Source organism: Pteropus alecto, unplaced genomic scaffold (assembly GCF_000325575.1).
Source record: "Pteropus alecto unplaced genomic scaffold, ASM32557v1 scaffold1115, whole genome shotgun sequence".
NCBI lineage: Eukaryota > Metazoa > Chordata > Mammalia > Chiroptera > Pteropodidae > Pteropus > Pteropus alecto.
The window spans coordinates 2403-15157 of NW_006436696.1; the positions used below are offsets into that span (position 1 = coordinate 2403).

Genomic DNA, 12755 nt, shown 5'->3' on the forward strand with positions numbered 1-12755 from the left:
ACTGATTCTCATTCTGATATTACTACTTTTGTCAGCTTTATCTGCAGAAGTATAGAGAGATGTTATATTATTTTCAAGCTGAGAAGGAATCTTGGACTTCTTTTGTCTAACCAAACCAAGGTTCAGAAATAGTATATTCTACGTAACCATTAGGGTTCCAGTCTTTTCTTAATTAAGTAATTGTTATTATTGAATGTTTTCCCTGAGGGCGTACAAGGATTATTGGATATTGCAAGAAGCAGTGGTGTCTGATGCTGTTAAACAGGATGGATGCTATCTCTACCTAAGGGAGCTTGTCGCTGGGTAATAACAAGAAGAAGAGCTAGAATATGCCTTGGGAGCAGGAAGTGCATGATGCTCTCTCACATAGAGACTGAGTTGTCTTCAGTTGCTTACTCGCTTCCCAGAACAATTCAAGATATCACTGAAAGAACCTGCTGATTATAGCGTACATGAGTGTCACCCAATGCATTCTATCTGCTCACAGGATGATTCCTTCCTATAAGTAGGGCTCCACATGGCCGCTCTGACCTCTCTTATCCTCTTATACTCCTCCAGCATTACACCATTAGTTTATTGGGCTTTCTTCCATGTCAGCGGAGTCTGTCATAGTCTGAGGGTTGGCGTACACATTTTCATGCATTTCCTTTTCTTTCAAACATGCGTTCCCAAAGAGCTCCTTTATATTAAAGTGGCAAAAAAAGCTCGAATATTCATATTTCAAATCTGGAGATTCATTGTGTCAGGGCAACAAAGCTTTTACTATTTTTAGAAGGAAAAGTAGGCTCTAGGAATAGAGATGCAGAAATGTTCCTGTACAACAGAAGTTCCAAAGTTTATGATAGGGGTATGATAACTGCTGTAAGTGAGGATGAGAGGCAGGAGGTGTTTGATTATATATATACATATTTCTCATGACTTACTTGGGTAAAACTTATCAATTCCTCACGAAGGTCACAAAAAGAATTAGATCGTTAAGTCAGGTTCACAAGCAGTATCAGAGATTTTACTCAGTATCGAACTTTACTAATAATTTCAATGATACAATAATTGTAAGGTACAGACAAAATAAGACATACCCAGCCCTGCAATAGAGATTTTACTCAGTATCGAACTTTACTAATAATTTCAATGATACAATAATTGTAAGGTACAGACAAAATAAGACATGTCCAGCTCTGCAATGCAGCTCTGAGGTCCTTTCTTTCCATTTTAGGACACACTGTGGTCCAGACTAATGGATTAATATATGAGATCTGTAAATGAAGTTTGTCACTGCATCACATACGCACAAAAAAGATGCTTTGGTCGTGATACATCACCATTTTGCACTCAGATGGCTTTATGTGATATTCTCCAGGAAGCCATGCTCCATAAAGCCATCGATTCCAGTCCTATCTTTACTTTCATTTTGTTGGTAAATATTAGACATTCTACTATATCCTGTCCAAAACATTCTATAGATAGAATTTTGAGCAGCAAAATCTGCTAGTGTTTGTTTGTCAACAGCATTATTACAGGAGACTTTTTCAAGTCAGAATACTTTTTTCCCTTCTTCCTTAAAAGAAGAATAATTTGCAGGCTCATGCTAGCAATTTTCTTTCCACTCAGGGATGCATGCATTTTCAAAGCAATGGGATCAAAATCAATTTCTAATTGGTGCTATTGCAATGTATACTATCATAATATTTTGCAACATTTTAGTTAGAAATTTCTAGACAGAGAAAATACTTTGCTGTTCATATTTTAAGTGGACATTAACTTTTTCCTCGAGCTCTTTGCTTGAATGATCTTCTACTTATTGAAGTGATCACTTGCTTTGAACAAGGGGCAATAGTAAATTACAAGGAGGGGAGAAAAAGTGTGATCACCTGCAGTGGCCACCAGGGGAGTGGAGATCCTGCAGAGAGAGATGCATCTCCTGGAAGGATACCTAACTTTCCAAAAACAAGACATAAGGGAATCTGAACATTTCAGTGGAATTTCAGTCTGGGTTTTCTCTGCAGCAGACCCTGAGAAAGATTTTTGAGTGCAAAGTTTGTTGTGATGTGCATGGAATAAACATTGGAAACAGTGTGAACACAGGAAAGAGAAAGCAGAGCATAATAAAGGCTGTCCTCTGGTTGTAGCTACTAGAAGAGGAGACTGGGGCTAACGCTGTTCAGGGATTTTGGTATACGGGACAAGCCCCAATGTGCTGAATTGCCTGACGTCAGGACAGAGGTTGCTGGAGTAGCCAAATCCTGAGACTCATTGAAGCCCATGCAGGAGAGAATTTCTGAGCACATCTGGGGTGCCCTGTGTGAGAGCAGCAAGGCCTCGGCAGTTTTAGGAGAAAAAAGTCTGCAAATACAGAGCCGTAGACAGTGATTGGATAGAGGTCAGCGATTATCCTGAGAGATTGGAGTGGGGCGATGACAAACTCTGCTCCACGTGGAGGTAAATCGCAGAGAGCCTGGCACAAGAACGTCTCAATTGCTTATGTACAAGAAGGAATCCAGTCAACTAGGGTTGGTAGTTCAGGAAGAATTAAAGAAAGGAGTATATACACACACACACACACACACACACACACACACATACATATAGATACACATACACACATATATACATACATTATATATATTTTATGTAGATATGTCTATGTGTGAGCACGTACTTTTGTGTGTTCAGTTATCTTATTTGCGACTTGAGCCTAGAAGTCTTGAATTGAACACAGTTTTCACAAATTTTATTTCTCTGTCAGTAAACTAAGGTAAAAAAAAAGACAATGGTTCATTTCAGTCTCATCAAATATGGTTCTGAAAATCTGGAATCACCTCCAAATGAATGTGGTCCTCTCAGTGTTAGAAATATAGTAACCCATACTATATATTCTGTCACAAAATAGTACCTTTTTAAAACTAAGGATGGAAGCAAAATCTGAAACTTTTATTTCTCTAAGATGATTTTACACTGGCAAGAAAATGAAAAAAAATAGGCAATTTTTGTTATTTCAACTTTATCCAACATTAAAACGAATGAATAGATTTAAGTGGGCAAAAGATCATTTTTACATCACCTCCCTCAACAAGAATTTGCATGAAGCCTAGATTAATAAATTTCTGTGTTTACATTCTCTGGTAAGAATTTAAACTTTATTAATTTTGATGGTTCAGTGAAAACAGCTCTATGCACACCATACAAATTAAAAACATGCAAAATTTTAACTCCATAGAAACAAAAAGAAATTACAGAACTTGTAGTTTATTTTTAGTTAAAAATCAGTATTTTACAAAAAGGTCCATCAATGGTAATGTTATAATGCTTAAAAATAAATAACATAAACAACAGAAAACTGATTTAGGCGTGTGCTTTATCTGTTGATGAATGGTGAATTGCAGTTCCAGATACATAATCATAGGTCAGCGTTCCTACTGTCAAGGTTTTTATTCTGCCTATGCATCCTACATTTCAATTTCCCACTAGTAAGATTTGTCTCCTGGGGACAAAATGTGTAAATCAATATATTATATGAGTGAGATAATACAGTAAAAATATAATAATTAATATAGTCATAAAAAATAAGGATAATAAGTGTCCACAGTCACGTTCAAAGGACTTGAAAGGAAAGAACGTTGGAGAATACAATGTTGGAAGCTTTTAAGGCTCACTGCAGTGTGGGTTAGACCACCTAGGTAGTCCTAGAGCTCAGACATGTATGTGTGTGTACATGGAATAGTAATGAGGCACTATAGTGTGGGCTTAGACCACCAACAGTAGTTGTTGAGCAGAGGTGTATGTGTGTGTGTGCATGTGTGTGCGTGTGTGTGTGTGTGTGGTGTGTGTGTGTGTACATGGAGCAATAATGGGAAGTCACCGTGGTTCTACTTTTTGAACCTTCCCTTCCACACATGAGTTAACGAGGCAGCCATCGAAAGCACAGAGTGAGAGGTGGAAATACCAACCAATCTGTTCTGAAAAATCGAAATTAAGAAAACACAGACACACAGAGAGATAGGCTTGATTTGAACTATATTGCATGTGTGCTCTGGAGAAAGACCACTGGGGTTTCAATAATAGTGACCTTGTTCAAATATTCGGCTCTGCTTTAGTTTTCTCATCAGTAGAATGAGTATATTTATGTATTTTCATTATTAAGCCATTTCAGAAATAAACAAGCTAATATATGCCAAGTGCTGTCATCTGTGTTTAAATAAGGTAAATTATAAATTTTTCTGATTATAAAAAGAGAAAAAGTCTGTGTGAAATTTTATTATACCAAATAAATTTAGTTTGGTTTACATATCATTTTTCTTGTGTTCCAATAATTTTCAAAGGTGTTGATGTTCGAACATTAAAAAAAACCCTTTCACCTCCTTTTATGATAGTCAAAGTGTTCACATTACACAAATACAATTACACAAGTGAGGATTTCCTGTATTGTGGTTCCAGGAACATTTTAAAAGCTAGTGATTTTACTGCTTCTCTTTCATACTATACATCCGTCTCTCACCAATAGGTGATTCAAGAACATCATTTAAATACCTATTTTTTCTTTTCCTTTTTCTGTTAAAGTTCCTCGCATGCAATGCTCGGATTTCTAGCTTCCTGCTCACTTCTGTGACTTAACAACGTCCTCCTGGAAAAAGCATACAGTGTGCCTTATCTGCGTCGACGTGGGAACACCATTTCTCATGGCAGGTATGTGAGGTCCCGGTCATGAAATAAAAATAGAAATAACCAGAAAAGGAATCTCCTAGATATGGATATTTCAGGGAAGTGCTTTAAGAAAAAAAAGGGGCGAAGGCATTTTTTTAGTTTTTAATGGATCGGTACTTTCCACTTCATTTGATTTTTCTGATTCTTCATTCGGTAACTTTGAAATAGTCTTGTGAAGCGTCTCCAACAGGTTTAAAGAATGGCTTCTAAAAGAGAAATCTCCAAATTATGAATGGGAACTGAATTTACCAGGTTAAATTATGAACAACCAAATTCCACTATAGAGTATTTAGAGAATGCCAAATATTTAAAACACAATATTTAAAAATACTACTTAAAAATTTACTACTTGTGTTGCAACATCCAAACATATACAGATTAACAGTTTGACACATTGGACTGTTGCTAATGACAACACTCTTTGGGAGTATGCTAAGGTTAATGCAGAATCTGCTAATGCAAAATTGTTCTGGAGAAAATACCTACAAACCAGTAATTTGGGGTTTAAGTTATTGTAATATTCTTGTAAAATATGGTTGCTTATGTGTTATAATTCAGAGTATGGTGAAATGAACTCAGCACCCCAAACCATTACCCAGACGGTTGGGGACCGACTCATCACACCAGGTCCAATTGCTCCTATGTCTTCTCTTCCCTGTGAAACCTCTACAATGTCATGGATTCTTGACCTTTCTCAGAGCAATGAATGCATTGAGATTAGCAGGAGAGCATGCTCCCAAGTGGTATTATTGTGACAATGATAGAATATATTGAACAAAGACGGAAGGCCTAGACAAACTTTCATTTGATTTCTGACTTGGGTGTTTACTAGCTTTGATACTTGGACAAAATAACATTATCGATGGATTCTAAATTTTATCATCTGCCTGCTGGGAATCATACAAGTCTCTGTATATCTCATAAGAATTTTGGTATTTGGTGGAGTTCTGAATGGAGCAGCTGCATTTTCTAATGTTACATTGGGAAGATGATTGAATTGTCAAAGCGAAGAAATTTTGGATTCTCTCTCAATCATTTCTGCTTTTAAAAAGTTCAGCTCTAGTGTTTGTTGTTTAATTCATTCCCCGACCTCTCCTTCTCTACAGGTTTTCAGACCATCCCGTGGAGATTGATTTCTGGCATCTTAGGAGTAATGTGTCTTGTGTTGATGGCTACCTTGGGAATGTTGTGGAAAAATTGTAAGTGTTTCTAGTCAAGCCTATATAAAGAGCAAAACAGTGATGAAATCGTTTAACATAAAAGGCTTCATTTGAAGATTTACAAATATTTTGTTATTTGATAAACCTGTATCTAATTAAGTAAATTTCTAATCGTTTCTTATAGTATTTACTAAACCAAGTATTCAGCCAACACCATCTCCAGGACCCACCTTAGAACCCCAGAAAGGTAGGTTTCATGCTTTGGAAAACCTTAGTGTCAGTGGAAGATGAAATGGAATGTTTCTGGTTTCCTTCACACAGAAGCAAGATGGAATGATACATAAAGTAATACGACTTTACATACTAAATGTAGGGTAGTCTCATTTCATTTTTCCCTGATGCATGAATTATTAAATTACATTGAATGTTCTCCTCATGTATTTACGTCATAAGATAAATATTAGCCTGAAAGAACATAATGTTCCTGTATGTATGCTCATGATTAAGTAGCAAATTATAAATTATAGTAAATATTACAGCTAATCCTGATTACCTGCTTGTGATTGCTCATAATTCATACTTTCATATCTCTTTAATTTCGCTTCTATTTATTTTATGACTCAGAATATAGTGCAGAGATTTCTGCAGTTCTAAACTTACACTATATAAGCCAGCTCGAAGTCCAATTTTATGCATCTTTTTCCAAATAGCACTATATTTATATTTTCTTTTCTTAGTGTTTTTTTTCCTGCACTTTTGAGGTTTAATTGACTTAAATACTGTGTTAGTTTGATATGTAAAGTATGTCGATTCAATACACGTATATTGCAATGAGATTACTGCCATAGCTTTAGCTAATACCTCGATCATGTCCCATATATACTTCTTTTTTTTTTTTTTTGTCGTGAGATCAGTTAAGATTTACACTTTTAGCAACTGGCAAGTATATAATATTGTTAACTATAATCACAATACTCTGCAGTAGATCCTCGGAACTTATTCATCTTCTACTGGAAGAGTGTACCCTTTGACCAACATCTCTCCATTCACCCCACCCCAGATCCTGATAAGCATCATTCGAGTCTATAACTCTAGACCATTAATTTGGCAAAGATTTGACTACCTACCATATGTCATTTCTCTTATCATTGAGGATAATAAATGTTTAAGACACTATCACTGCTAAAATGTGTAATTGGATATTATAGTAATCATTTTATCTTCATTTTGAAAATAAAATATCCAAAACATAAATCAGAATTCTCCTAATGTACTACATTCCTTTCCAACTCAGAAAATATACAAAAATGCTTTTCTCTATTTAAATATCTCTTTCATCGTGCTTATTGTCATTCACACAGTAGAAGTCAACTTTGGCTCAGTTGCTCAGAAATGGTTCTTCTAGCTGCCACCTTATCCTATACTCTGCTACATAATGTTGAACATACTGATTTTTTGTGTGTATACATAACCAATTTAGCATTAAATATAATTAATAAATTATTGACAATTATATAATTTTGACTCTATCTCTAGAATATAATCTCCATGAGGAAAAAAAGTTCATGTCTGACCCATTCCCTGAACTCTAGTGTATATAGTACATTCTCAAAGAATATGTGTGGGGGAAAAAAATAATATGATTTTTGAATGAGTAAATTGCACTAAAGAAAGTTAAATCTCCAAGGTCATTAGAGACTTTGTCCTCATGTTTTATTTTTTCTTTTAGATTCTTCTTGCCAAAAAATGTGGACTGGGTACCAATGCAACTGTTATTTTATTTCTAATGAAATGAAAACTTGGGAAGAAAGCAAAGATTTCTGTGCTTCTAAGAATTCCAGTCTACTTCAGTTACAAAACGACGATGAATTGGCATGTATTGAATTCTGGTTTCTTCTATTTTCTTTGGCCTAGGGAAAAAATAATATTTAAGTAGGCTGACTACTTTGAGTCTCTCTTTAATCAGGTAGTAAATTGATGGTTGTATTTGAACTAATGACTAGTAGTTTTGTATACCTTAAAACAATCCTTATAAAACCTATAAAATTTCTCAAAGATTTGTATTATAAGGATAAAAATCAAGATACATTTCACTTACAGTACAAGAGACATTATAGAGAGAGATCAAAGAAGAGATACTAGGTCATTATTTTTATTCAAAGAATCAACTAAACGACTTTATAATTTTTAGTGCTTTAATTAAATTATAATTTCTTTTGTAACTATATAGCTTTGGTCATCATTCTGGGATATAATATGGAATGAATAGAAAGAATGTGATTATAAAATTATCCAATTCTTATGAAAAGGTGAAAAATTTCTCTGGCTGCATGAAGAAACTATTTGAGTATAGGTTGAGTAGGTTATATATCCCAAGAAATTTATTCCTCACGATCCTGTTGATTTGAGATCAAATTTTATGTTGATCTCCTGTGGGGAAAAAATATGTTTCATAAAAAATCCCTTTATAATATTTTTCATTCCTCAATAAGGAAAATTTGGCAACATTTTATTCTCCATAAAGAAATGGTCCTGAAAGTGAGAAAATGTGAAGTATGTTACTATTCCTCCTAAACTAGATGATAAATGATTTTAGTTTGAGTGATTTAAAGTCTGAATCTATGCTGGACACTGACTTTCTTAAAAGCGCACTATTCCCAGAGTAGATTCAAATTAGGTTAATGTGTTCACCTTCGTTTCCTAACAGGATTTCATGAACCGTATAAGGAATTGTTTTACTGGATCGGACTCTCTTACAATAAAGAACGCAGTGCCTGGTTGTGGGAGGATGGCTCTGCTTCTCTCTCCCAAACTCTGTAAGTTTCTGGCAGTCTGGGCTTCTTTATCCTTTAGGAGTTTATTCTTAGATCTGAGCAAAACTGTAATGTCTAGCAGCACTGTAGCTAATATAATCTGTCTGTATCATGAGAATACAGAAAAGAGAATAAATACAACAGAGTGGCAATTTTAGCCCCTTCTAGAACATCCATGTGTATGCTCCAAAGCTTTTTTATGACCTGAGTTTGGTGTACTTGTGACCGTAAAAGAGCTTTTGACCATTTTTTTTTTTTTTGTCTTGTTACAAGCACTTAGATGAATTGTGCATGTACAAATGCTCACACACAGAGAAACTGTCCAGGAAAAACAAGATAGGCATTATTGTCTTTATTCTGAGGAAGCCCAATATTCTCAGCATCTTCTCATATTTCAAATATGCTGTCTTATTTTCTGTATATTTGTGGTCTTAGAATTTCACTTCCATTCATAAACATAGGATTTGCAGCATCATACAATGATAAATTTGCTGCTCTGATTTGTTTTCCTAGCCTAGATTAGTCAATACATCTTCAAACAAAATAGAGGTAAAGTTTTCATGTATTAAAACCATTAATTAATAAGAATGGAAAAAATTTGGTGTCAATGTTATTGGTTATTGAGGCAATAATTGAGTTTTTGTAATATTGTACTGTGAAATGATGAAAAAATATAATGAGTCAGTATGTTAATATATCTTTCAAATGCTTTAAAGTTCTATTTTTAATAAGAAACACCATCCCTAAACATTCTCATTTCCTTTAACCATATGAAAACATTTTATTTATTTTTCATTACAGATTTTCATTTCCTCAGACTGTAAATATACAGAACTGCATAGTGTATAGCCCAAATAAAAGATTTTTGAATGAACCCTGCAGGAAAGAAATGCGTTTCATCTGTAAACAGCTTATTTAGTGTTTCTTAGGGCAGAAGGGGTGACAACGAGGTCCAGTGTTAATAAGAATGGTATGTTTACCTCTTACATAAGTACTAACTATCTACTTCTAGGGCCTATAAAGTGTTTGGTCATATATGATTTTTATATATTCGAAACCATGTGTTTTAAGGTTGATGAAATTTATGCTCTTCCATGATGATAAAGAACTTCATGAATATTTTGATTTATTTCATATGTTGAATATTGCATGTAATATATTTTTTCATATGTACATTCTTGTGAATTTTCTCTGGAGAAATTTAAATAAAACAATTTACATCATAAAACATATATCAACATCATTTCAATTCTCTGTATGGTATACTAATTGGGAAGTTTCATCTCTACCTCACTTTTCTGAAAGTTAATTCTTTCTGGATATCTATACACCTATATGTTTTAGTTGAGAACTGAAAGTGCCATAGGACAGTTTCCTCATGTGTGTCACCTGGCTTCCCAGGGAACTCATTGAATGCCTTGAAACAATTGTAAGTCTTTGGCCAAGTATGTGGTTCTTGTGTGATTGCTTTCAGAGTTTGCAAGGGTAAAGGGACTCCAAGTTCTGATCATATTAATTTGAAATATCGACTTTTTTTACTCTGCAGATGTTTCTTGACTTATACTTATCCATCAGTAAAAGAATCACTTGCAAGTGCATTGAAGATCTTAATTTCTACTCTATCACAAAAGCTTTTTCTTAAAAGTTATGTGTAAAATATAAACAATTCACTTTTTTTGTAGTGGGAGCAATTCATTTTATTGAGGAGTTTCTGACTGTATCAAAGAAGGACTGGGAACACAATAAAGTCCTATTTCTGTGACCTGGATGGGATTTTCCTGACCTCACTGATATCAAAATCTTATTCAATTCTTTTAACTGTTGCATATACATCTTAAAATTTTCATATTGACACCTATTTGCTTTCTAGTTTTATATTCCATTTAAATCAGAATAATTAAAAATCTAAATTGACATTCAATATATAAAGAACCAGGAAAAGACTTTATTTCTTATTTCTCAAAATATAAATATATCAGGAATACACATTGAACTCACATTCTCATACAAAAATTAACTTAGGAAAAATGCACTTTATATTATGAAAAATAACTTTGGACTAAGAGAACATAAATTGTAATTTCTGTGTATTTGAAATGTTTTGACTTTGTTTTACATGTGATTGCACAATAATATATATTTAATCAAATTTTAAAATAGTATAGATGGAAATCACCAGTTTTCTGTCCCAACTATCTCATCTCCTTGTCCTCCTCTCATGAGACAATTTCCTCCAGGTTTTATGTTTGTTTTGCTTGTTTGTTCTTTTGCTTCTTAGAATGGTTTTCTCTGTAAGAAAGCATGGATGAACTATTTTCATAATTTTTTCCCCAAGATGAATCTCAATGGTTTTCATTTAGTCACACTCAAGTATAGGTTCAAAATATTACTTTTCACGTCACCACCTATGAGATGTCTAGAGCCCGACCTGCCTCCTTTCTGAGAACTTATGTACTTTCATTATGGTTACAAGAGCAGTGTGGAAACAGAAGGAGTTAAATATGGTGGCTGATGTCCAGTTTCAGAGAGTAATCTATGTCAAAATTGTTCCCACTGAGAGAAGAAAATTCCTGTTGCCTCCCAATTACAGCTCAAGGGGCTCGTTCAACTTCCATATAATTTCAAGGAATTTTTGAGAGAAAAATTCTGTTTTGAGTGGTAGAGGCTAGGTACCCATGGCAGAGTGTCTTTCCCACAGCAGGGTCCCATCATCCTAGTTACACTCAGTCTGGAACCAACTGACATTTCATTTTCATTATTATTTTCTCCACTCTTACTTGCATTGTTTTCCTTCACCTTGAATATATCTTTGTGATCGTTGGGATATAAAAGACTTCTTTTACATGAAGGTCTTTCACCAAGTATCTTCTTTTTTTTTCTTCTGACAAGAGATTTCTGAAATATTCCCTGGGGAAAGGCACATTATTTTTCTTCTTTTGTTTTTGCTTTTTGCTATGAAATGAGCTAATGCACATGGAAGGATCTAGATGAGTGTTGAATGTAGAACTAAAGGAAGAGGATAAGAAAATGTTCCAAAACAACACAATATAACAAAATAATGTTGTCAAAAGTCAGTTTATACTTCCTTAATTTTATTCTGTTACCCTGAATGTATTATCTTGAATGTATGTAATGTACATTATGTATTGGTTCATGACAAATTATAATAAATTTAGAAGCTTAAAACCCATATTTATTATCTTGTAGTATCTATGGATCAGGAATACAGCATGGCTTTATTGTCTCCTTTGCTCAGGGTCTCACAGGAGTGGAACCGAGGTCTTGGCCAGGCTGCATTCTTCTCTGAAACTCAGAGAGACTCTTTCAAACTCACTCAGGCTGTTGGAAGAATTTAGTTCCTTGTGGTAGTAGGACTGATACCCTCAGCTCGCAGAAGCTGCTCCTCTCATAAGCAGTCACACCCTGGCTGCTTGCTTCTTCAAGAACAGAAGAAGAACATCTCTGACTTTATCTTTCTCTGTCCTCTAGAGTCTCTTTTAAGTGGTCATCTGATTAAGTGGGACCACCCATAATAATATCTTTTGAAATCTTAATTATATCTGAAAAATAGCCTCATCTTTGCCACTTAATGTAGTTTAGTCACAATATAACATCCTATCATATTTGCAAACCTCCCTCAAATTCAAGGGGAGGGGACTATACATGTGTACACCAGGGCATGGTAATTTGAGGCGTCATCCTAGAGCTCTGCCTACTATACCGGCATATCTCTAAAAATTTGTTGTAATTGCTACTCCATAATTTATTATTCATAGCTTACCGTTTTAAATCCAAACATTGCATATTAATTTTTAGTTATTCCTTTAGTGACTTCTAAGTTTACCTACTAATGACAGTTATTTTATAGCTGCACTGGGACAGCTCTTTGTTTATCTCTAGAGATGCCTGGCAGTCAATTTTTGGCTGTTGGCCATGAAAAGAGTAGTAGTAACTAACTAATTACTTTTGTTGTTGAAGGTGCAAAATTCCTGAGTGAAATCTGGGGCCAATTTGTTTATCGATAACTTACACTAGGAGTAACAGTTCGATATTCCGTATCTGCTTAATGGCCAAATTTGTA

The 12755-nt window shown here is 34.5% G+C and overlaps 1 protein-coding gene across 1 annotated transcript; it reads left to right on the top strand.

The window, feature by feature from the left end:
- The first annotated feature begins 2414 nt into the window (after nt 1-2414).
- On the top strand, nt 2415-8681 carry LOC102885748 (natural killer cells antigen CD94-like). Its single transcript, XM_025047988.1, is given in 6 exon segments — nt 2415-2510; nt 4587-4683; nt 5808-5900; nt 6046-6108; nt 7591-7737; nt 8569-8681. Coding segments are annotated over 6 exon segments (609 nt in total).
- The last annotated feature ends 4074 nt before the right edge of the window (nt 8682-12755 follow it).